The sequence below is a fragment of the Scleropages formosus genome, chromosome 13 (assembly GCF_900964775.1).
Source record: "Scleropages formosus chromosome 13, fSclFor1.1, whole genome shotgun sequence".
Lineage (NCBI taxonomy): Eukaryota > Metazoa > Chordata > Actinopteri > Osteoglossiformes > Osteoglossidae > Scleropages > Scleropages formosus.
Window position 1 is genome coordinate 15,365,098 of NC_041818.1, and position 24,809 is coordinate 15,389,906.

At 41.0% G+C, this 24,809-nt stretch overlaps 3 protein-coding genes across 5 annotated transcripts; 1 reads left to right on the top strand and 2 right to left on the bottom strand.

Annotated features, from left to right (window-relative positions):
• The first annotated feature begins 493 nt into the window (after positions 1-493).
• Positions 494-10,459, top strand: LOC108929705 (pituitary homeobox 1-like). 2 transcript variants are annotated; one of them, XM_029257474.1, is made up of 6 exons: positions 494-594; positions 698-778; positions 2,113-2,167; positions 6,688-6,834; positions 7,868-8,127; positions 9,527-10,459. In XM_029257474.1, the coding sequence occupies exons 3-6, from the start codon at positions 2,122-2,124 to the stop codon at positions 10,028-10,030; spliced, it is 957 nt and encodes a 318-aa protein (XP_029113307.1). In that variant the 5' UTR covers positions 494-594; positions 698-778; positions 2,113-2,121; the 3' UTR covers positions 10,031-10,459. The 2 variants fall into 2 exon arrangements, with proteins under 2 accessions (XP_029113307.1, XP_029113306.1); XM_029257473.1 differs by lacking the exon at positions 698-778.
• A 1,887-nt stretch (positions 10,460-12,346) lies between these two features.
• LOC108929751 (pterin-4-alpha-carbinolamine dehydratase 2-like) lies at positions 12,347-16,306 on the bottom strand. 2 transcript variants are annotated; one of them, XM_018744500.2, is made up of 5 exons: positions 16,262-16,306; positions 16,128-16,158; positions 14,617-14,748; positions 13,491-13,571; positions 12,347-13,206 (listed from the first exon to the last, which is right to left on the bottom strand). In XM_018744500.2, the coding sequence occupies exons 2-5, from the start codon at positions 16,128-16,130 to the stop codon at positions 13,111-13,113; spliced, it is 312 nt and encodes a 103-aa protein (XP_018600016.1). In that variant the 5' UTR covers positions 16,131-16,158; positions 16,262-16,306; the 3' UTR covers positions 12,347-13,110. The 2 variants fall into 2 exon arrangements, with proteins under 2 accessions (XP_018600016.1, XP_018600015.1); XM_018744499.2 differs by having other exon boundaries at positions 16,128-16,290.
• A 2,228-nt stretch (positions 16,307-18,534) lies between these two features.
• LOC108929750 (UPF0461 protein C5orf24 homolog) lies at positions 18,535-23,388 on the bottom strand. The gene is made up of 2 exons (XM_018744498.1): positions 22,922-23,388; positions 18,535-21,282 (listed from the first exon to the last, which is right to left on the bottom strand). Exon 2 carries the CDS (start codon positions 21,277-21,279, stop codon positions 20,665-20,667), a length of 615 nt encoding a protein of 204 aa, XP_018600014.1. The 5' UTR covers positions 21,280-21,282; positions 22,922-23,388; the 3' UTR covers positions 18,535-20,664.
• Positions 23,389-24,809: the final 1,421 nt, after the last annotated feature.

Sequence of the window (24,809 nt, forward strand, 5' to 3'; positions counted from 1 at the left end):
CGGGGTTTTCTGTTTACTTTAATTATTGAAGTAAAATATTAAATTAATATTCCATCCATGATGGGTATGGTCAATGAACACGGCGCTTTGAAAATCCAGCTATTATTATAACGATCACAGTGTTACAGGTGGGAGCAGATAGTATATATTTTATGCTCGTACGCTTGTTACCTGAATGTCAGCGGTTCGAATCCCCCTGCTGCTGTGTAGCACCCTGATGATCATCAAGGTACCCTGAGCCTCAGGCTACGAAGTCTACAGAGTACGCTGCTCTACAAACAGGTAAACTACTGCAATGCTGATAATCTAACATTATAAATCACTTTGGAGAAAGGCGTCAGCTAAACATAGGTACATAATGATAACACATAATAATAATACAGTATAAGCATTAGAACGGACACGGGGAAGTTCGTGACGTCACGGAGGCGGGAGCGGCTCGCGCCGCGGAGAAAAGCGCGGTGGCGCTCGGAGAAGCGTCACACAGTGCGTCCTGCCGCACGGAGTGTATCCGCGCGTCCGTGGATCTATTTCACGGTCGCATGGGGGCAAAGCAGTGTGTCTGAACCGTCCCTTTCGTCTGGAAGCGAACCGGTGGGTGCTGCTTAGTTTTATTCACCGAACGTGGCGTCTTTTTCTCTTTTTTTTTTTTTTTTTTTTTAAATAAATGCTCCTTCTCTACTCACGTGTCGTGCAGCAGCAGCAGAGTCACTCACTTCGTCGGCAAAAACAGAGTTAGAAGCAGGAGTTAAATCATCGTGGCATCTTTCTTCTTCTTGTAAGTGGACGCAGTCAGAACATATCGCTCGAAGGCGTTTTAGGTTCTGTAACTAAGTATTTGTGGGAAACCGGAGTTCTCTTAATTCATAGCGCTTGTGTTGTGGAGCTTCCACTGAATACTTGTTAAACCTGGCTTGTTAAAACAGGAGGAATACTCACTCGGCGCACTTGTCTTTTTTTACCCATAATTCACCGTGATTTATTACTCACTGCCCTTGGTTTACATAAAAAGGTTATTTGAATTGAATTTAGCCTTGGCTACGCACTCATCATGGGTGCTAATAACAGGGATCATAATCGGTACGTGGGAAACGGAGGTGTGTGTGTGTGTGTGTGTGTGTGTGTGTGTGTGTGTGTGTGTGTGTGTGTGTGTGTGTGTGAGAGAGAGAGAGAGACAACGCTGACACAGTCCTGCCGGCCTCGCTCACCTGACCTGTCACTTGACTTGGCGAGCGGGCCGTGACACTCGCCTTCGCACGACCAACAACACCAGAATGGACACTTTTTGTTTTGTCAAAAACGACAGCGAACACCAAATCATGGCACGTGACACTGACATGCGTAACAAGGGCGAAGAAACTGTCTAGAAAGGGCGCTGAAATGTAGTGAGTAGAATAATCATGACATGTCCCTTCTGCTCCATCTGTGATCTGTCCTCCATCCATGTGTCGGAAGTGTACGAGCTCAGAGTTGTCGAGGCTTCTTTTCCGAGCCTCCCTTTCGCGGCAGGCAGTCCAGCACTAATAGGTACAGTAACAGTATGGGAAATGATTTTTACACTGAATATGTCGGTACATCATCATCATGTACACACCTGTAGCTCAAATGTTTCGCTTTTCTATTTTCATAGGAGCTTTACCATGATCTGCGCCAGCAGACAGTGGTCATGGTGCCGAAACAAACAAAAACGCTCCATCCGTAGACGAGTAACAAATCTGTTAGAAATAAATCTCTTTCATCGTGGCTTTCTGGGCCAGACAAAAGGAAATGAATATCTGTGTAAGTCGCCTGTACTGGTTTTCATTGATGTTAACGTTGGGGGAATATGAAAACCTTACTGCGATCAAATATTTCCCTCCAACAATGTCAAACTGTTAAATAGTTGAAATGTGACCTTAAAGTCTGAAGCGATGCAAAGGACAGAAGACTGAAATGTACACAATTTTTGCAAAGGACTTTCTGAATATTTGGAACATGCAGAATAATTTAACGAATCCCAGTTTGTGCAGGATCTAAAGATGACCAAACATTGTTATTTTTGGGGGAGTGTATGTTGATGTGACACTGACATTTAGTACAGTTTTATTTGCTCTCATTGTCTCTCTCCTGCAGGTCATTGTAATGGACCGAAACCTGACTAAGAATGTAATCACTTGCCGAAACACAGGTAAACAATGACTCTTTTTCATTTACCGATGTTATTATTTTAATTACACAATAATCTCATAGGTTATACAAACTAATCTTGCTATTTATTGAAACATAGGTTCTCTGCAGCAAGCTCAGTTCTTTCTAAAGACACATAAGATTAATTTTCAGTCGATTCTTTTTTTGCTCAGTACTTTTTTTTAAAAGCAAAAGTCTCCTTTTAGATGTGTTAATTTGCAGTAGCTCTATAAAGCAGTTATACTGTACATCATATGGCATAGTAATGAAATTATCTGTTCAAACAGAATAAAAATAATAGGAATATTCCAACAGAACAAAGTACATTTTGATTATTAAGTTTTTTGTTTCACATGTGAAAATTAATATGTGATGTAAGTCAGTGATATATCCTAAATTCTCCAGTTTTCATATATAATATACATTAGTGATCTTCCAAATAAACAAACCAGCGACAACCAGTTTCAGAACAAGTCAGTTAAAATTGTTAAATGCTTGTTTAAATTGTTAAATCAAAATAATCAAAAACAAAAGCAGTTCTCATTATTAAATGGTTTAGTGATTTTTTTTGTTGTTGTTGTTGATTAATCAAAGTGTTTAAGAAAAATCCAGCAAATAGTTCCTTAAAATAATTAATCTCTAACACTCTATTTTGGCCATCTGATTAATAATATGGGACATGGAATTTCATAAAGCTTTCAAAGACAAAGTTCAGACAAGATAAAGCCTTGCAAAGCGGTCTGTGAAAATAAAAATGGCAAACAGTTGTTTTCATTATTGGCCAATTTGGTAAATGAGGTCATGAAAAAAATGTATGTAGTGTTTAAATTTATCGCACTTCTGACTTTGGGAAGTGCATTTGCTTTCATGTATAAAAATACAGTGCTGCATATGTTAACAGGTAAATGATTTTGATGTTAAAAGTTTGAAAAATTAACGTAGCAGTTAAAAGTTAATAAAGTCAAACAAAACTAACAAAAACATTTATTTGAAGAAAATCTGAAGCTATAAAACATATATTTTCTATAAATGTAATTACATACAGTAATTCAGTAAAACAAAATGAGAAATTCGAATTTGAGAAGTATTTCAAAATTTTCTGTGTATGCTTGTATGTGGAAATTCAGACTTCAGATCAAAATGCCATGTGGAATATACCAGAATATTTCAGTGTCAAATTCAACCTCGGTACATTTCTGGAAAATTAGTCTGGAATCACAAGTAGCCGCATCCATGTTCAGATGTTTCTACTGAGATGTTTTACCACATGTAGGTACACTACTAAACTGTTGTGGTCAGGAGGCTGTTTGAGTGACAGATGTTCTGGTTTGTGCTACTGGGCAGTGCTGGGAGTCTAATCACAGAGTTTGCAAAAGGTCTTCATTCATTAGGCATCTGAGCAAACTTCAGTTGGATACATGCAGCTTTATCTTTATATTCATCTTTTTACCTTCAGGACATCGATCACACCCATAAAAACCACACTTGTAACCTTTTTTGGAAAAATTCCATTCATAAACACTACTTCAGCTGATTTTAACAGCAGACCTGAGGCCCTTTCTTCTAAATTAAGATTATTATTTTTTTAATGTTCTTGAACGAAATGTCATAAAACTAAAATATGTTCAGATTATGGTGTTTCTGTGTTCAAAACCTTATAGTGAACATTAAACAATGTCCCTTTTTCCATTTTATGATAGTTCAGTTTTACAAATTATGTTTTAGCAGCTGTTTTTGCATCTTATTTCTCATTTTTTAAATGGTAGGAAAGAAACCCAGTTATACGATGTTTTAAACTGGAGTAAATTTATCACAGAAATATTTTACATACAATATTGCATAAAGGATTTTTTTACAAAGCTTCTTCTAAAGACTTCCTTAGTACAGTATGTCATAGTAAATATATTTTTTTAAACTCCACATAGATTTCATTCAGAATTTACTCATAGCTGTTTTTGTATATTTTATGTTATCCTTTGATGCATAAGTTGTGCAGATGTTCAGTTGCAACAAATTCAGTAAAGGCAGTTTTCTTGTACTTTTTGTTGGCTGATAATGAAAGTGGTCAAATCACATTTTCTTAAATGATACCTAATATATAATGATATATTTAAAATATTCAAAATAACATTAATGCACAGTATCAATAGTGCATTATAAAAAAAAACATATTATGGTCATTGACAACATTAAGTAAATGCCAGATTGCAAAAGAGATCTGCAACGTCACATTTAAAATAAATAAATATGGCCAATCACACAGATTTTATTAATCACAGCTTAAAGGAAGCTGCAAAACTTTAAAAAATGGACATTATCTCCAAAAAAATTATTTACTACTTCTGGTAAACTTAACACACAGTTCATCACATGGTTTCATAATAGTCAAATAACACTGAAAACCATATAAATCAACACTCCCTGCACATTTGAAATGTATTCATTTGCTAAAACAGATTATGTAAAATCAAAAAATTTCAAGTTGCAAGTGATAATATAACTCTAAAGGTTTTGTTTCTGCTCCTTAATGCAATCGGGTGTTTTAAGATATGGCTTAGGTTATGTCCTTTGCAGAGACATAAAACAGGAGTCTCCTTCAGAAGTTTTAACCAGAAACTAGTTGGCTACAGTCCATAGACCCATTATTCCACCTGCTTCTCCAAGGTCATATCTGGTGTAACTATTACACGGTTCTGTGACACACTTTCAGGAAAACAAAAGCAGAACCATTCCTTGGTTTTTTTAGTGTTACAATGTGTTATCTTACAAATGTCACAAAATAACACAAATTCAAATACTAAAAACAATGATAATTATGATAATCCACATATTGTAAGGCACACGTGACAATGAATGCCAGGGATTCTCAGTGTACCTAAAACTAAATATACCATCCTGGTGCTCATTCTGTGGGCATATTCGTATTTCTTCTGTCCCATCTGACATCTGGGTTTTGGGTATCGCCTCCCTCTGAGTCTGTCACTGGGCCTGATGGCCCTGCTGCCCCAGTCTACTCCTCTGCTTCTCACTAAAGCCAAGCAGCTGACACCCTCATTGGATTTCATAATCTAAAGTCCCATCTTTGCAGGCTTTGCCTGGGTTCCTTTGTGCCTGATCTTAATCTGGGATAACTGTGAAGCTGGTTTTCTTAAACTCTTGAAACTTTCCAGTTCCACTTTTTTTCCCGAAATGCGTGCATAATGGAACAGAGGGAATGTGTATAAGAGATTTCACTTGGTTCGTGGAAGCAGTGAGACCGTTAGCTCTGTCTACCAACAGTCCAGATTAATTAAACAGGAGTCACCTTCCAAGCCCACTTTGCCTTTTGCAAAAGTCTTGTAGTCATATAAGAAATTCCATGATGGATCATATTTAAACTAGTAGAGTTTCTCCCAACTCCTCAAGTTAAACATTAGGGACCAATGTTCCACAAAATAGCAAAATACCATAATATTTTTTACTTTGGTAATGGTCAGAAGGTTATGAAGTTCTCTCCACCACTGGATCCACTGCTGACACCTTTCAAGAACATCAGTATTTGTGCTTTGTAGTATTTGTAGATATTGCTGTCTTGTCCTGCTGCTTCTTAAACCATAAAACAGATTTACTGCATTGATGATTTTATGTTGACTCTAGCTATTTTTTTGTAAATATACCTAAATATATTTCTTATATTTTGTAGGAACATAAATGTTTCATGGAATGTTCACCCATTAGAAATATGTTAAATGCAGGCCTGCTTTCTACCTAAAATACATTGAGACCACAATTTAAGAACACAAATGCAGCTATACATAACATAAATGTAAGAGATGTTGTAATAACTTAAATAACTTAGATGTTACTGTACATAACTTATTTTTGAATATAATTGTAGCCTAAGCAGACAGTTTTTTCAAAGGAAGAAGGTATAGTATATGAAGGTATATTGATATTTTGTTAATTAAAATTAACTAATCAATTCTGTGAGGAATACTTTGCAAGCTTGAACACAGGATAAATCATAACTCACTGAAATCTACATCTGAATTTTCTTTATAAATACAATTGTCTGTAGCATGGAAACACCTTTAATATGAAAATGCATAGATGTTTTCTAATCAAATAAAGGCAGAAATAACATGAATCTTTCAAATATCGTGCAAAATCACTAATAAAATGCAAAATTTCCTGTTCTGTTAAAGCAAACAATTGCGTGTGTTTTTTTTATTAAACAAGGAAAAGCAGTGCTGTTGTGCTTCTTTAACACTTTCTGTCACAGAGCTATTTGACTCAGCTTCTCTGTTTTTTTGGCCTAGGTTTAGCAAACATGAAATTGCTATATTCAGTTCATACAGACTGCCTTTTGGAGTGAAACCAGAAGCCCTAGGCACTGCTGCATATGAAAGTAAAAATACGACAAAGCATCAGAAATATTATCTAAACATGACATGGATAAAATATGAGCTATGATCACTTGTTTTAGTGAAAATGAATTTAATAATACCATACCCAGTAATTTTACTGATATCTTTTTCAAAGCTGCGATGAATTTGGACAGGAACGCTGATCTGGCCAGAGCCCAATCCACCGCTCACACTACCTCCACCTTTCACCTGCCAAGAACCTCAAGTGGCACCCAGGAAATAGACCACTCCTGCAGTGAATCGTCAGACACCGACCTGGCAGGTAGAGTAAAGATGTGCTACAGTGCTGTTCCTCCGTCTCCTCCCCTTCTCCTCCATCTGACGTTGAGGCCTTTATGTCGGTAACATGTTCCGACGTGTTATACCATCATTTTCAGAAACCGTTATGACTCACCCACGCTGAACAGACACAGACACACACACACACACACACACACACACACACACACACACACACACTACTCACAAATGTAAGCGTTCTGGAGGAGTTGCATGCGAGCCACCGGACGGGGTCGAGGCCAAGCATAGCCTTCCAGGCCTAAACTGTACCATGGGCGACTTTGAAGTGCGCCCTGTCCTGAACATTAGTGATTTATATACTCGGTTTTCCACTCCAGTTAAATTAACTGTTGCAAATGAAATACCAGGCCTGAAAAGATTAAATAAGTGTCATTTAGTTGAATTACTTTGCCTCGTTTCTTTTTTCTTTCGGCACATTCTTCACATCCCTCAGTACACTACATTGCGTCGTTTGCTCGGTATGCAGAATGTTGGACGAAACACTGGTGGGATTCAGTACCTTCTCATTGCCACCTTACCAGCTAATGGACTAATGAAGGTTAATGCTCCCTTTGCCTTCATTACTTTAAATGGGTCTCAGAACAATTAAACATGAGCTCCCTTTTCCTTCATAAAATCCTAAACGTAAGGATAGTAAAGAGGCGATTGCGCTTTCAAACTCCACCTGCGCACATTAGTTAGCTGCATGTCTACTTTTTTAAAAGTAATGCGTCGAATCTCCTGCTAATAATAGTTGCAACTGTTTTGTTGAGTGTGACGGAAAAGTTGTCCGGCTCCTGATTTTATTTGTGCTCGGCTTTTGACTCTCTCCTTGTAACTTGTTCGCTATTCGAGTACAACAATAAATCGACAGATTGATAAACTCGGCTGCTCTTTCTGAACGGTTTCGTCGGGTAAAATGTTGAGTGCAGCGAGCGGGAACAGGGCAGGGGCTCCGCGCGCGCGTTGCGCGCGTGCGGCTGCGCTGCCGCGTCACGGTCTGCTCCTCCGCGCAGAGAAGAAGCAGCGCAGCGCCGGGCGGCCGGGCGAGGGCGAGGGCGAAGCCGAGGGCGGGGACGCGCACGGAGAGGACGCGCACGGAGAGGACGCGCACGGCGAGGAACCGGCCAAGAAGAAGCAGCGGCGGCAAAGGACGCATTTCACGAGCCAGCAGCTGCAGGAGCTCGAGGGCACCTTCCAGAGGAACCGCTACCCGGACATGAGCACCAGGGAGGAGATCGCCGTGTGGACCAACCTGACCGAGGCCAGAGTCAGGGTGAGGGAGTCGTCATGTTGTGTCATTTTGAGTGTAGGATCCGATTGCTTCTTTTAGCTTCGGTGTTCGATCAACCCTTTTTTTACAGATATTATTATAACAGTCGTATTTTACATTGATTTGTATTTCTGTATCCGAGAGCAGTCACCGCATGTTCATAGTGTTGGTATAACTAGCAGTTCATGGTATAAAACTTTCAATTTAAAATTTTAATACATTCAAATTAAAATCGTGTAGGCTCAACTATAAACTGTGCAATTTAAATGTAAATTGGTCATACCTGATGATGCATTTTCTTGGAATAAAATGTGTCACTATAGATTCAGTTCATTTTACAAAAAAAGTTGACTGCTGTGAAAACCAATTTGTGCACATATATTTAAATATACGTCGTTATAAATTTACAGGCATAGCAGTATTTTAAATGAAAGCTTTCCCGTTTATTAAATTTTAATAGTGTTTTAAAAACACCGAATACACGTCTTCGTAGAAACAATGAAACTACAGTGAATCCATATTTTTACTTTAGAACTAGATTCAAAGGTCTTTTCAGTACGAAAATTTTCCTTTCGTTGCGATTATAATATGCTGTTTAATGATGTTTATGGAGAAACAAATATTCCTTATCTGAAACGTTTAACTGTATTTGGAACGAATTTCAAATATCACCATAAAATAAAATGTAGAAAAAATTAAGAGCTTTTCAGAGTTTGTAATGGCACTTTGTTAAAGTTTGGAATGTATTATAGAGAATTCTACTGTTCATTATAAAATATATTTTTCCAGGAGTATAGAAAGTTTTACAATCATTATTATTTAATTATTATGAAGCTGTCATTCTTTTGAAATTAAAATAATTGAGTTATAATAATAAGAAGAATACATTGTTATTATTATTATCTCACACACACATACTGTGGGAAGTCACTTGTCCCAAGCAGGGTCACGGTGAGCCGGAGCCTAACCCGGCAACACAGGGCACAGGGCTGTATGGGGAGGGGACACACCCGGGACGGGACACCAGTCCGTCACAAGGCACCCCAAGCGGGACTCGAACCCCAGACCCGCCAGAGCGCGGGTACAGGCCAAACCCGCTGCGCCGCACCCCCTATTATTATTATTAATAATAATAATAATAATAATAATAATAATAATAAAAAAATGATAATAATAATAGATTATTTTAATTTTAAACGAATGGCAGCTTTTGCTTCGCATTTTGCTTTTAAAGCCCAAATCGTAGCCCAGATGCAAAATATTTTGCATTCATTGTGGTCTCTGTGGAAAGAAGCCTTGATGGCACGAAGTGAAATCGGCACTTTCCTGAAATGCCGACTTTAACGATCGAATCCGACTTCACGTCGTACCTTAATTGAGAGCGCGTGTGCTCCTTTTATAGGTGTGGTTTAAGAACCGCCGGGCCAAGTGGCGGAAGCGCGAGCGCAGCCAGCAGATGGACCTGTGCACGAGCTCCTACCTGCCGCAGCTGGGAGGCCTCGTGCAGCCCTACGACGACATGTACCCGGCCTACACGTACAACGGCTGGACTAACAAAGCGCTCTCCGCCAAGACCTTCCCCTTCTTCAACTCACAGGCCATGTTCTCCTCGCCCAGCTCCATGTCCCCCATGAGCGTGTCCTCGAGCTCTGGCCACGCGGCCGTGTCCGCCATGGCGCCCGCGGGCCTCAGCGGCGTGGCCGTGGGCACTTCGTCCATCGGCTCGGCCGTGTCCCCTGCTGCGTGTCCGTACGGGCCGCCCGCGTCGCCCTACGGCGTCTACGTGGACTCGTGCAGCCCCGGCCTGGCCACACTGAGACTCAAGTCCAAACAGCACCCGGGCTTCGGCTACGGGCCGCTGCAGAGCGCGAGCCCCGGGCTGAGCGCGTGCCAGTACAACAGCTGACGGCGCGGCGCGCGACGCCCCGCGTTTACTCCGACTTGCACAGTATTTCACCCCTGTCTCTGTGTGTGTGAGTGTGTGTGTGTGTGTGTTTAATCGCGCTGCGGTCGAAGATACTTGTTTTACGGAACGAACTGTGGGCAGGAGGAGGAACGGCGACACAAAGCGTTCTCATTCAGAGCTCACTTTTGTTGGGCAGTAACTGGTGAGAAAGCCTGGCGAACGTGTGAAACGTCGTGTGCTGAAGACGGACAGCCTGTAAGATGACTACAGAGAAGTCGAAGACATTTTGCTCTTTTGACCGGTGCTGTTTTCTCGCTGGGAAAGAACACGAGTGTTTGTCCTGTGACGAGAAAATGTCTCTTGTACCCGAGCAGAAGGAGTTTATAAGAATTCAATTCGTATGCTTGGAAAAGATAATTAATACTGCAACACATACTGTATTTAAAAAAAAACATATATAATACATGCACGTATTTATGGTTATATGTTTAAATAAAATACATGCAGATGGAGCAGAGAGATGCAGATGAGATGGTTTAGAGTATTTTTCCACCCTCATTTCGGCGCGTAAAAACCAGGCGACTGATTTGCAGTACATTCACTGCGTTTTTACACTACACCCACTGTATTTCAACAGCATTTGCACGGCATTTATGAATTTAGCGGACGCGGCACCCAGCGAACACCACACTACAATACGCTGACTATACTCACGTTGTACTTCATTTTATCTCGCGACATCACTTCCGCTGCATTTTGCGCGTTCACGTCGTGTCTCGTGGAACCAGTAATAATGGCACAAGGTCAGGTCGGGGTGTGACCTTTAAAACCCTGATATTTTAAACTAACTTCAAACTATTACTGCTTCATTTCTTCTCACCGTTTCTGTTTAAAGTAACTTCTCTGCAAGGCTTCGCTACCTGAAGGTACATATGTAAGTGTTTTTACGGCATTACTGAAATTGAGAAATATACAGTACATAAAACCACCATATACATATAATTATGTGTAAAGAGGTATTAATGTGATCGCCACAACTAGTCTTTATTCTAAAAACTCCCCAGTCCGTGACTGTTAACCTCCTGAAGGCATACTTCTCAGAATCACATTTGGGATGTATAGGAGTTCATTTCTCATCCTGTTTTATCATGAAAAATAACAAGGTGCATTATTTACAGTATGTTACATATGGGGGTAAAAGTTACGGAAATGTTTAGAATAGTCTACAGCTGAAAAGGTAAGGTATATAAACACACAGTACATTAGTGAGACAGAACAATCCCACATGATATAAAGCGCCCCACACAGTCCCTGCACATCAGACAGAAGCACAGCGGGTAATACAGAGAACACAATAGTTTCCACACTCCGGTAAAGTAAATTATTCAACAATGTTGATGCGGTCTATTTTTAAATCCAAGACCCTACTGAGGAAAGGGAGAAAGGCGGAGAGAGGAAACCCCAACTAAAGAAAAAATGGAAATAATCAAACCATCCTACAGTGATTTGTCTCTACAATGTGTCAAGAGCTGCAGACAACACATTCTTTTTTCCATTTAATCAATTTGTGTGAACAGATTTCTGTGTATCAAGAAATTAGACCTCACATAGAGCAGCATATTCAAAAAATAAAAATTGTTATACACTAGTTATAGGTATCTGTAGACAAATGTCATGTGCAAAGTTTCACACAATTACCAAATTATGAAGAAATAATTTTTTTTGAAGACAATCTACATCTAGTGATATTGTAATGATCCTCTAAAAGTCACAAGAAAAGTAGCAAAGTAAACGAGACTATCAGCTCTGACATGAATCCCTGGCTAGTTTAGTGAAGCACCAATTTTTGTTTCTGAACGATTGTGTTGAGCGTAAAGGTTTAAGGTGAAGCCTCAGACTAATTAGACTTGGTTATATAACAAGCAATTCTGTAAATATTGTACCAGGTAAGCGCAGAGCTAATCAAATACTTTGCGGCCAGTTTATCTGTATAATTTCGCATAATGGCTCGGGAAGAAGCATTTTTGTGGGCTGGCTCTTTCCCCAGCTATTTCCACTCAGAAAACTGCCAATGCATTAATTTATTTTGCAAAATGACCTCCAGTTTGTTTACTGTAGAAATCAAAACTATAATCTGTTGAAAATGAGGACTATTTAAATTACCCCAACACAATGCACCTTCAAAAATGTGTGAAATACAATTTAACTACAGTTATTGTATTGCTAACCTACCTTACAAAAGATAAAAATCCACATAAGTACTCAGACAATAAAGCAATTACTACAATTATGTATTTATTAAAGAGGATTTCCATGACACTAACAAATAAGAATTTAGCACATAAAATGTGCGTAGGCATATAAACTGACCCATAAAACAGGGGGGCTTCACAAACTGGAGTAAAGATGTCTCTCACTGAAGACTTGATTAAATATAGACATCAAAATTGATATAACCTGGTTTTTCTGTGCACAGATTAAATCTATTCTGAACCAAAAGTAATTTCAAAGCATTAATGACCATAATTTAGTCAAGACTATACTTAATCTCTGTCCAGAAAAACAATATTTAAAAACAAGACAGACATTTTTGAAATGTTAAATAAAAAGTGAGAACTATCAATCATGATTTTAATTACACAGAATGTGAAGACAAAAATGCAGGTTTTGGGAATTGGGCTAGAGCCTATGCAAACATTTGCAAAACCATTCTGTGACTGTGAGAAGTGATGTACAGCAGTGAGTGTCACACAGGTCCAGACTTGTGTCTTAAACATACAGTTTAAGCAAGGAGTGAACATTTCTAGTGTTGTTCGACTGATACAGGCATGTTTTCATTCTATGAGCATTTACACACATTCACAGGTTGCAGTCCACCCTGCTGTACACAATCCAACCGCCACAGAGCTCAAATGTTAACGACAAACAAGGTAACAGAATGATAATGTAGTAGAAAGCTTGTTTACAGCTAGCACATTTATATGCAAGGTACATTTAATGACTGAGACTTCAAGTCACTGACAAAAGAATCATACTGTACAAGTTTTAATCCATTACAGATAAACAAGGTGAATATAAAACTACATTGCAAGAGCTACTTTGTCAATAAACTTGGCAAGTTTAATGTCTTTTTTTGATAACCCTCCACAGTCATGTGTAGTTAGTGTTATCTGAACCTGGAAAAAAAAGATAAAATGTGAATAAATAAATGCTAGAGCCAAAAATGTTTCCTTCCCCCTCCCAGAAAACTAACACAGGGATTTCTGCCAATGCAATCGGGCAGAACATAATCAGTGATGATCCCAAAAATCCTACCAGTTGTCAAGAGTAGTCTTACCTAAAATTGTCTTCACAGATTTCATAATTTTGATGTAAAGTGTCAACAAGTTCCACTAGACAAGGTTAATATACAAATGTTCAGTGCTAACTAGATGCAATGCAATGTGATAAGCATCATTACCTTATTATAAACATTGAACCACTCAGGGTGGTGGTTCAGTTTTTCTGCTTCCAGTGCAACCCTAGACATAAAGCCAAAAGCCTACAGAGAGAACAAAGAGCAGAATGTTGATCTTTTTCCGAGTTTACTGCCAGCACAGCTTTAAATTCCACTGAAACAACATACTTGTAAATCATCTGTGAAACATTTTATTAGTTTGTTGATGGACAGATTCTTGTCATTAGCTTAAAAATGTGATTTAACTAAAAACACACATTACAATATAATTTACCAATTATGCCGCAACTTGGCACAAGTATGTGTTCATGCAAGTCAATAATGATCCAAATATTTCCATTTTAATTACCTAGAAATATGAATAAAAATACATCCAAAAACACATGGGAAGTAAAGCAAGGACTGCAACTGCCCACTGAAACTGGGCCTCACAATAGGTAATTCCTACAATAAATCAACTGAAATAATTTATAATCATACAGAAAGAATACTGATGAATCCTAAGATCTTATTTCTTCACTGCTAAACATTATGGACAGGAAATCATACCAAAGCTTAAGAATTTATGAAGTCTTTTCTTTCTATGCAAGTGAACAAGATCTGTGAGTTAATGTAATTGGCTTTCAAGGAAACCATCTAATGATCAATTTAAGTAATTGCCATATTCCTGAAACTTGAACCTGAGTGTTGGGTCTGCATTATTTTAGCATTCATTACAAATGGCAGGTATGAAATAAGCATAACATAAAGAGCTGTTTTAAAATAAATAAAAAACTTCACCATATAACTTTACGCTAGAAAAGCAACACCTTTGAGTACTGATTATAGTTATACAAGAAATAACACCATCAGATCATTTTGTGAAGTACATAAATATTGTCTGTACATAACAGACAATAGTTGAACATCTTCAACATGTGCAAAGAGTTGACAAAGGATTATTGACATAAGCATGTAATTTCATAAAACATTTATTTGATCATTTAGGTGCCAATAAGATGACAAATAATGGATTGACTACACACTGAAAAATTTCTCCAAAATGGAGGTATGGACTAGACTTTGTTTTCTGTACAGCAAGACTGTGTCATTTGGACATTTGCAGGCAGACAATTTGGGGATTGTGTACCTGATTGAAGGTTTTGAAGCCCAGCTCTTTATAAAGGGCATCCCGGCCCTCCACCTCAATCCATCCTGTGGCCTTGAGCTCCATCACCAGTTGCTCCCTTTCTGCAGAGGTGAGCCAGTGCGAGTCCAAGGCCTGGGGATCAAAAGCATTCTCAAGATGACAAAGGTTCCCAGACACCCGAAAGGACCTCCCTATTTTGCCTGTAGAAACCTTACATCTTTTCTATTCATGTATGAAGATATTGTAGTTGCTAAAAAAGAGGACACGTAACCTAAAGGTTGGTGGCTCAAGTCTCAGCACGTGCCTTGACAGGGTAGTTGTAAGAATGGTACCTTGGCCTGAAATGTTTCAGCTGTTAAATAAATCACTCTGGATAAAAGTGCCTTTGAATAGCATTCTTATAATTAATAGGCAAAGCAATAACACCCTTCAGTTTCACACTGCTCAGGACTCAAAAAAATATGCACTGAGGTTTCTCCAGAGCTTCCAGCGACCGCTGTCACAAACGGTACTTTAAACCTACGGGACACCAAGAGCAGTACGATTACACTCAAGTGAATATTTATTTCAAGTTAACTGCAGGTAAACACAATCATTTATCTTTATGTACCATTCTGTTTGGCGACAGAGGGATTATATACAAATTTGGGTATACACATGTACAGTAATCCATTCGACTGGGTCCTGCACTCCAGTGGGTCGGCGGTTCGAGTCACGGGTTGGGGTGCCTTGTGACAAACTGGCAAAATAATACTTTGCACTGGGAATCCTAAAAAAAATCCATTTTATTCCACCTTCTGTTTTTCTAAATGAAGTAAGTGTGCACGGGTATTGGAACACAGACTATACAGCCTACATAATGAAGCATACTTAAGTCTTAAAATAGTCTTCAGTCCACTTTGCCCTGCTGAGGACTGTGCTGAGTCTTGAGTGAATATAGTAATAGCTCTTTCCATAACAAAGGGGTAAAGCAGGAACTTTCCCACCAGCCAGGCCCGCTGCGCCACCGCACCCCCCGATGGGAAATATTAAGATGAAAAATAGATGAAGCAAATAACCCCACGAACACAGGAGTAGAAACATCATGCAGCATTGTAACTGTTTAGTGCAAAGGACAAACTTTGCGCAGCCTTGTGTCACTATTAATATATTAGAGGGACATTTCTTATCCAGTCAAAAAGAAGAGCTGCTGACACTAGTGCTGTGCAGTAGTGGCTAGCGATCTGCTACGACAGCGAGGTGGTACTCGGACAGTGAGACAGAAACGGCTCCAAAACACACACAGTGACAGTTAGGCTTTCGAAATGATCTCCTAAAGAGAGTTTTAGAGAAAGGCTGAAAAAGAGTTAATGGAGACAGACTTTTTGAGGAAGGGGAGTGAGTGCACTGAGCTCTGCAAGGACGAGACGCCTCTGTCTGTGTCTTTTTGGGCACTCACAGCCTGGCTGCCGGGCGTTTGTGTGCTCGAAGCTAACTTTTACGCAGTACAAGACTGGAAAGGAAAGCCTTACCATTTTCGAAGAATTTCTTAGAAGCTGCGCGCTGAAAAATTTAGAGACAGGACAGTGTAAGGCAGTGCTACTTCTATGTGTAAATATTAACCCGTACATGTTAGCCCACAACGGCTCTCTACTACCGCTTTTACCAGCGCGTGCAGCTTACAGCAGCTCACGGTTCAGGACCCCTTGGGTGTCCCTTGCACTGCCTGATGGGAAGGAGCGCCGCTGCGCCTGAACATAACCAGCAAAAACACGTCACACGAGGCTGCAGCGCGTAGCTAACAGCTCGGACGCGGCGGTCTCGTCTGGTTTTGTTTTCTCCGTTCAGTTAATTTTGAAAATAAAAAGGTCACACGACACATAAATTTCATGTTCATGTCATTTTTTAAACAAGAATGATGTCCGCTTTAATTGTTTGGTTGGGAGAAGCTTGTTGAATGAAGTGCAGATTCTATTCTACTTAGCTTCAGCTATGCATGTTGTGATGTGTCTCATTTACACAAGTAATCTTTATCTGGAGTAGTAATAGATATAAGAACAACATTTTTAAATGCTTACTGGATGAATCGGTTAACAGTCAGAACTAGGAGTGTCAGTGTGTAGTGAGGTGTGTGTGTGATTTTAAAATATTTTATGTCCCTCCAAGTGCAAATATTAAAATTCTTAACTAGTATTTTTTTTATTTTATATCCACACCCAAGATTTTTATAGAACCTAAGCCAGATATAACTGGAAAGATCTCTGTATTATTAAGCCTTTTTTCATTCTGTAGACGATAGAGCTGAAAATGGCCAGAAGCTCATGAACAGAGTATGATGATGATGTAAGGAATCTGTCTGCAGTTGGCATAGAATATGATGCTTTGGGGGATGGATGTATCTCTGATTTTCAGTCATTTTCAACAGGTTTCATTTCAATGAAGTGCAAAGTTCAGAAATATCACACTGTAATGGATCGATTGATCTAGGATGTACAATTCCTCAAGCCCTGCGCCACCCAGGATAGGTTCTGGACCTTCATAACCCTAACCTGGACAAGTAGGTATTAATAATGGATAGACGGAAGCGCTACACATCATTCATAGTTTATTATAGCTTTATCAGAGGTTTTTTCAAAATGTAGCCGAGGGATATATGCATCACGTAGCTTTCATTGATTGTGACAGTGGTGAAAATGACTTTAGAGGTACCGACACAAATGCGGACTGGAAGTGTGTTTGTAAGTTGAGAACATTGTGTATTTTCACACAGAGTAATAAAGAACAATATACCAGTGTTTGCCAGGAGTGAAACACAAACACAAGTGAGAGATATTAATTTAATGTTTATTACACAAATATTCTCCACACTAGACAGTCATGCAAGAAAATAGGAGATACAGTTTTTATGTATGCTATTAGTGATTATTAAGCCCCAATTCCACTTAAATGAAGTGCTAACAACGTAGGGCATGACGTTTAGTCCGGAACTGAACACCTGGGGAAAATGTGACCAGTTTATGACGGTCTCCACCAGAACCCTATGCAGAACTGTGAAAAAGGAAAAGAGGAGCCCCTCAAAAACCAAGCTACACATGGCAGATTTACGTCGGTATCAACAGAGCAGCGGCTTTTCAGTAACACTGTGTGAAATTAAAGGAGACGTTTCATGTGTATAGCTAGTCCATCACCCCCATAACAAGCCCAGCTCAGAGCACTGTGTGGAAAGTAATGTCAAGGGTTCATATTTTTTTCCCTCCACTCGATTTGGTTCTGAAAACACAAACTAGTCTGTATTACGGAATATTCGAGTGGAATTTATACATTTTGACATTCTGTTTCATGCAGCTCCCTGTACGAGATTATGTCCTGGCACCCGTGATGAATTAATGAAACTGTCAACCATGATGGAATGTCCACTTAGGAATGTTTTTTTGAAACGTAATATTTAAAGCCATATTTCATAGAGAATAACAGTAAACATTTACAAAGCAAACAAATGATTGATAAAAAGACATATTCGATAATATATAAAAGAAGCATGCCCTAAAGAGGGCTTAACATCGTACTGTAGGTTCAAAGTGTGTGACTACAGACAAAGCCCCTCTTCAAACAAAAAAAAATTAAGAAGCAGGTGGAAATTACTGTATATTTATAGAATAAGTATCAGAAGAGTCATTGCTAGTTGCACAGTAGGCACTACAAAAAGGCAAGTACAGCAATGTACTTTAAAAGGCAGTTGTCAATGCCTCAATTTCATTTTGTACCTGTTTTCTTAGGTTTTTGTTTATTCATTTGGAAAAGCTCAGGAGAACTTTAACTTTCTGAAAACATACATACAGTGTACACCTTACAAAACATGAACAAACATTAGATAAACTAATCTGGTGCATGATTATCTTGTTTAAAGTAAAATGTGCTTTTGTGTGAATTACAGAAAAACTGTGCATCAGAAGTTTAAATGGATTTTGTTCTACTGCTTTGATTTTACTCAACAAGCATATTTTATCATGCATAATGCTCTGCTAAGAAAGACAATATACATTTGATAACAGTGAAAACCGAGGCAGATTGGACTAGATTCTTTGGTTGAGGGCAGACCAAGAAAGAACAGATAGTCAGAAGCTTCTATAGCTATATTTCTGAATATTGTTTAGCCTTTACATTAATGAAAAAGAAGCAACACGTTAAAGTCCTTAAGGAAGAATGTCCCCACCAAAGGACAAACCTCTCAATAATAAAGAAAATGCTGACTACATTAATCATGATGCACAAACCAAACAAATGACAGAACACCACACAATAATATTGCACTCAAAGGTGATGCCACAGGATGGAAAAGAATGAGCAAACTATTAGCACTGAAATTTACTGATGTCCTTGTTCTGATTGTACTACTTTTTAAATGTGTTATAAATGCACTGCTATTCCCCAACTGCATCTCCACTCATTAGAAAGTCAACAGGGTTTCTCTCATGGTGTGACACGAGAAGGCATATAATGAAAAGATTAATAAAATCAAGCAAAGCAAAAAGAATGTCCATCCACTGGAGCGTGCACACAGTTATAAGCACTAAAATCACGACACCGGGTGAAAATAAAAATTCCCTTCAAAGCTCATCACACGAGACAGAGGATGGAGAGACCTACCCGGAAAATCAGCTTGAGGCCTGAGGACAGAAGCATGTGAAGCACAGAGTGTGAATATTTTAAATCTTTTATATGGCTGAAACATCTGTCCCCTACATTACAGTGATTCTCCACTCTGACTGTGGTCCTCGGTATTTCACTTTAGTGAAAGGTGAAGTGTCTGAAACAGGGCAATGAGTTCCGTTTTCCTCCTTTGTCGAGGCTGTAGTCAAAAGGAGATCCACATGATGCTTTTCCTCCAAAGCAACTAAGGTTATAATTCTTTACCCATTTATACAGCTGGGTAATTTTACTGGAGCAATTTAGGGTAAGTACCTTGCTCAAGGGTACTACAGCCAGAGATGGGGCTCAAACCCATAACCTTCAGAGCCAAAGGCAGTAACGCTAACCACTTCATTCCCCAATCAGTGCTCGCAACAACAGCTAACACTTCATTGCTGACCCCCTGAACCGAAGCAAGGTGCAATATTCAATCCATTTAGACACCACAGCCTGAACCAGCAACCATCAGGATGCAAGCTCACGTCTTTAACCGCTACACTACCTGGTAACAGCGGACACCAGCACCACTGATCACGGATCAACGCTGGCATGGAAAGAAAAGATCAGATTCAGACTGACAGGCGGCACTGAATGCTCCAACACAGCAGCTCGAGATTTTGCTATTCAGCACTTGCTAATCCTAGAATCACAGTTTAAAGCATTTAATATTAACAACTAATTGAATATAACATAGAAAAAAAAACAATGTTTCATAATGTACTTCCCTCCAAAAGGTCCTAGAAGTGCTTGACAAGGGTGTTGTAACAAATACCTTGCTCATGACAAACAATGAAAAAGTATGAAACAACAAAATGCATTGGGAAACATAACTTCGGTCCTTAAACTATTTCTAGAGCTATTATTAATTATATTCTTTAATAATTTCATTAAAGATGAATCCTCTTTTTTGTATTTCAATATTTTAAGTACTTCAGAGATATCAAACTATTTATTCCTCCTCAAATTCCTCGCTACAACCTTACAACGCATAAGAACTTGAAGAAATAGTTTGTTAAGCGTAACTTTCATATTCAGATAATTGTGAGCATGCAATTCACATTTATTTCGGAGACAAAACGACAGGAAGCTTTAAGAGTAACAGTCTTTTCGGTGTTAATGCAAATATGAGAAGTTCTGTGGCAAACAAACGGTAACAGGTTGTGACGTGAAACAATAATCACTTTAGATCCGAACACAACGTATGTTTAATATACTCACAGGAGAAGAAAAACCGTCCGAGGCCGATACACGGCGACATATCTGCCGATCAAAATCTGAGAATCCGCCTCTGAGATTGGAAATATTCAAAGACACCCCTTACCCCATGCAGTCCTGTATTTATTCCTTACGGGCAACACAATAAATAGAAAAGCAGGACTTTTACTCGTTGGGCTCCTTCTCTTTGCCAGAGGGTTCGCACAGGCCTCGCTTGTGCATCATGGTGTAGGGGAACGCCGCGCCACTGCAGTTGCCGTAGCCCAGTTTGTTGAGGCGGGACAGGGCCTTGATGCTGCCCGGGGGTCTCCCTGGGCTCACCTTGTAGCCCGCTGCCTTGGTGGTGCCCAGAGGCCTCCCCGGACTCGTTTTGAAGCCCGCCGCCTTCGTGGTGCCCAGCGGACGCCCGGTGCTGGTTCTGTAGCCCGCGGACTTTGTGGTTCCGGAAGGCCTTCCTCTGCGCCCGGACCTACCCATGCCTTTCTTCTTCTTGGGGTCCTCCGACTCGTCGCTGTTCTTCAGGCCCACGGACTGGGGGTGCGGTTCGTTGCGGACGTCTGGCCTTTGACACGGCATGGACTTCATGGCGCTCTGGGGCAGAGGGGGCAGGGGCGGCAGAGGCAGCTGCAGGGAGGGTGGCGGGACAGGGGGGTAGAACTTGTTTGGTTGCGAGGTGCACAGGTCAAAGTGGGAGGCAGCGTGTCGACCGTCTTCAGCCAGGCACGAGGCTCTGCCGCTCATGCAGTAGTCATTAGTGTTGCTTGCAACCTGGCGCATCATTTTCTGTTTTTAAAAAAGAACAACAGGGCACTTTGACACGCTTGTTTCACCTTGTGACGGAATAAAAGCTCATTGGAGCAACGTTCATTTAGTTGCTCAAAATGTCATCAGCATAAAGCACCACCGTGGCTCTCGGTCCACGCTGCAACCTGTCAAATAACCTCATAAATATGTGGTTGACTCAATTTAAACGTCTAAAGGAGATCTTTGCGATGATTTGAACTTTGGAAGACCAGACCGCATTTTTAAAACCTTTTAGATGGAGCTGTGTGAGCACCCTTGCTTCTCAAAGACAAGTCTGTCTGAAAATTGGGTGACTGAAGGGGCAGAAATCCACAAAGAGCTAGACTGGACCACGTTTGTTTTTTGTCTTGAAAGACATCCGGAGGTTGCTTAAAAAAAATGGTCAACACAGACAAACTTCTTGTTTGCAGTGGTAACAATGAAAACAAACACACACTTTCTGAAACCGCTTGTCCCAAGCAGGGCTACGGCAAACTAGAGCCTAACCCGGCAACACAGGGGGCAAGGGACACACCCAAGACGGGACGCCAGTCCGTCGCAGGGCACCCCAAGTGGGACTTGAACCCTAGATCCAGGACAGAGTAGGACCCGGTCAAACCTGCTGCGCCACCGTGCCGCCGCACCCCCTCTCACGAAAACATACTAGAACAAAAAAACTAAACTGTCAACAGATGTATCAAAGCAGGAAATGTCCCAGGTTTATAAAAAAAAAACAACAACAAAAAAAAAAAAAAAAACCTCACTGAATCTAAGTGGATTTTCAATCTCACACCACTCTGTATACAGCAAACGTGAAATATAGATGTTGATTTCATTTGTTTTTACAGGTTTGCATATATTTGGGAAGGCGGCCTGGCTGCTTGGGAATAATTCCAAATCGACCTGTGTGTGCAAAGTGTCCATGTTCTCCCTGTGGCTTCCCATTTCCCAACGTGTGTCCCAGGTAAACGGGGGACTCTGCGCTGCCTCTCTGTGTGTGTGTGTGTGTGTGTGAGAGAGAGAGAGAGAGAGAGAGAGAAAGAGAGACACTGTCCTGATGGGTTCCATCCTGCCCACAGTGCACCCTAACCCCACGCCCTATGCTTCCAGGATAGACTCCGGACCAGCGCGACCATATCATGTACAGAGAGGCGAGGCAGGCAGGCAGTTGGACGGAGCACAGAAAAGTAAGGTGGGCCGAAACGCAAACACGCGAGTGTTGGGCGAAGCTCTGAGGAGGAGACGAGTGTGAAATGCGGTGCAGGTGCACAGTCACAGTGTGTGTGTGTGTGTGTGTGTGTGTGTGTGTGTGTGTGTCAGAGGCGGGCAGCGCTGTCCGACACGCCTCGGACTCCCCTCTCGGCGTCGCGGCTCGGCGACCGCAGCCCCTGGGCTCCTCGCGCCTCGTCTCGCGGCGGAACGCGCTCGCGCCCGTAACATCTGCCCTGGGACCACACGTCACGTCTCGTAATCTTTTCTAAACGAACGAATTTCGCAAACGAAAAAGCTTTTTATCCTTCCCGATGCGATCCGAAAATGCAGTATGTCCCCCCCCCCCATTTTTTTAGCTGCTTGCATCTTCAAACGTAATTGGCAATACCGACCGATAAACAAAACCAGAAAACAACCGATACTGTACCTCGACAGTTGGAGATCATGGGATGCAAAGGGTTAAATATAAAAATGATGTATTTTCCATCCTTGAAACCTTAAAACAGAGTCATTTTGTGTGGCGGGAGACCCGCGATCTACGGCCAGTCGTGGTTCGAATATCGCACTATCGACAAAACACGGTGGATGGGTGTCCTTTTCTAGGCGTCTTTTTTTCCCCTGCCGCGGAGAGGTTTACATTGGAAAGGCAGCCATTTTCATTAAAAATTAATAAAGCGGGGAGGAACTGCGCGCATGCGCACACGCCTCGCTGCCGGGAGCCGCCGCAGCCGCACCTCGATAAACACTTAAATTTTTATAAGCTTTGCGCCGCTTCTCAGTCCGCCGCTACATTTGCATGTAGACACACTAGACAAGTAAACACACACACGCGTGTGTGGACATCGTGAGGTGAAGCACACTTGGACACCCGCAGCCCCCCCCCCGATCACGTGACCCGCTGGGGCGTCGCACACACAGCTCACACTCTTCCTTAGAGCACATTCTCGTAACGAGTCTCCGATCACTGCAGGCGCGATTTTCGTGAACAGCTTTGAATAGTAAAGCATGAGTTTCAAATGGTTTATATGTTGAAGCATGAGTAGCTTAGTTTTTGGTTGCTCAATACTGCTTCTGGTTCTGATAAGTGAAGAATAACGCAACTTTGTACATGGATGTGTATAAAACGCTGAAATGTCAAGCTTAGGAAAAAAAAAAAAAAAAACATTGATTTTGATCTCACAGGTTATCTTTCTACAATTCATCCGTCCGTAATCAGCTGCTTTAGTGCAAGGTCACGGTGGCCTGGAGCCTATAGGACATATGAGGCAGGGCACAGCCTGGATGAGACTCCCGACCAAATTTGGAGGGCAACTACTCCCACGCGGTCGCCCGTTCACATGGAGACATAATATACAGGGAATTTATACTCACCGGTTTGTCTGAAATGAACGTCTTTGGACAGTGGGAGGAAACCAGAGCACCCGGAGGAAACCCATGCAAACGCGAGGAGAACATGGTTTTGAATTCTGAACGCCCCACCCATCGCCCACTGCAGCAAAGGCCGCTTGTTGGTCAAGATATGCTCTTTCAAGTGCAACCCGCGGCCTTCCCGGAGATTAGGTAGCACACGCTAATGACTTTCTGACCTCATCAAAACAGCAGAGGTGGAAACAAAGGCAGATCACATTCCATGCGCTGGCAGAACACTGACATCTGCCAAACAGGGAGGGGTCCCGCGGGGGCGTCTTTCTTTCACACGCCGCAGAACATCCAGCACTGGTGCCAAGATGGGCCTGTGCCCATTCGCACCCTAAGATTCCTCCTAATGAACATGCCCTCTGGGGTTTTTACAACATGCGAGAACTTGCGCTTGTGAGCTGAACCCGTTGTGCGGCACAAGAAGGCTGAACTTCACTGCAGACTGTCAGCACTTTCAGCTGGTGAACGAAACGCTGCCATTACAGCCCTTGTTCAGTGAGACTGGGAGCTGAACGCACACAGTACCGTGTTAGTGTCTCCTTGTCTCTTACAATGAGTCACATAGCACCTTAAATATAAGTAAAAGAGCAAATCGGACACTACCCACATTTCTTTAACTTGTCACTGCAAACAAACCGTCAGCCTATCTCTATATGCCAAGGATATTTGTGGGGAAAAACCACTGATGCTTCATCCAAGTGGATGTAGTATTACTTGTGTGTTAACGTTTTGTGTGTGTGTGTGTGTGTGTGTGTATTATATGTGCCGCTGTGTGCTGGTGTAGTGCAGCTGGACCAATAGTTACATCCCAGTACACAAAGTTCCCTCACTGACAATAAATATGTTTTGGTGATGGGTTAGGCTGCCAAAAATTGGCATGACTGACCAGTTGGGGA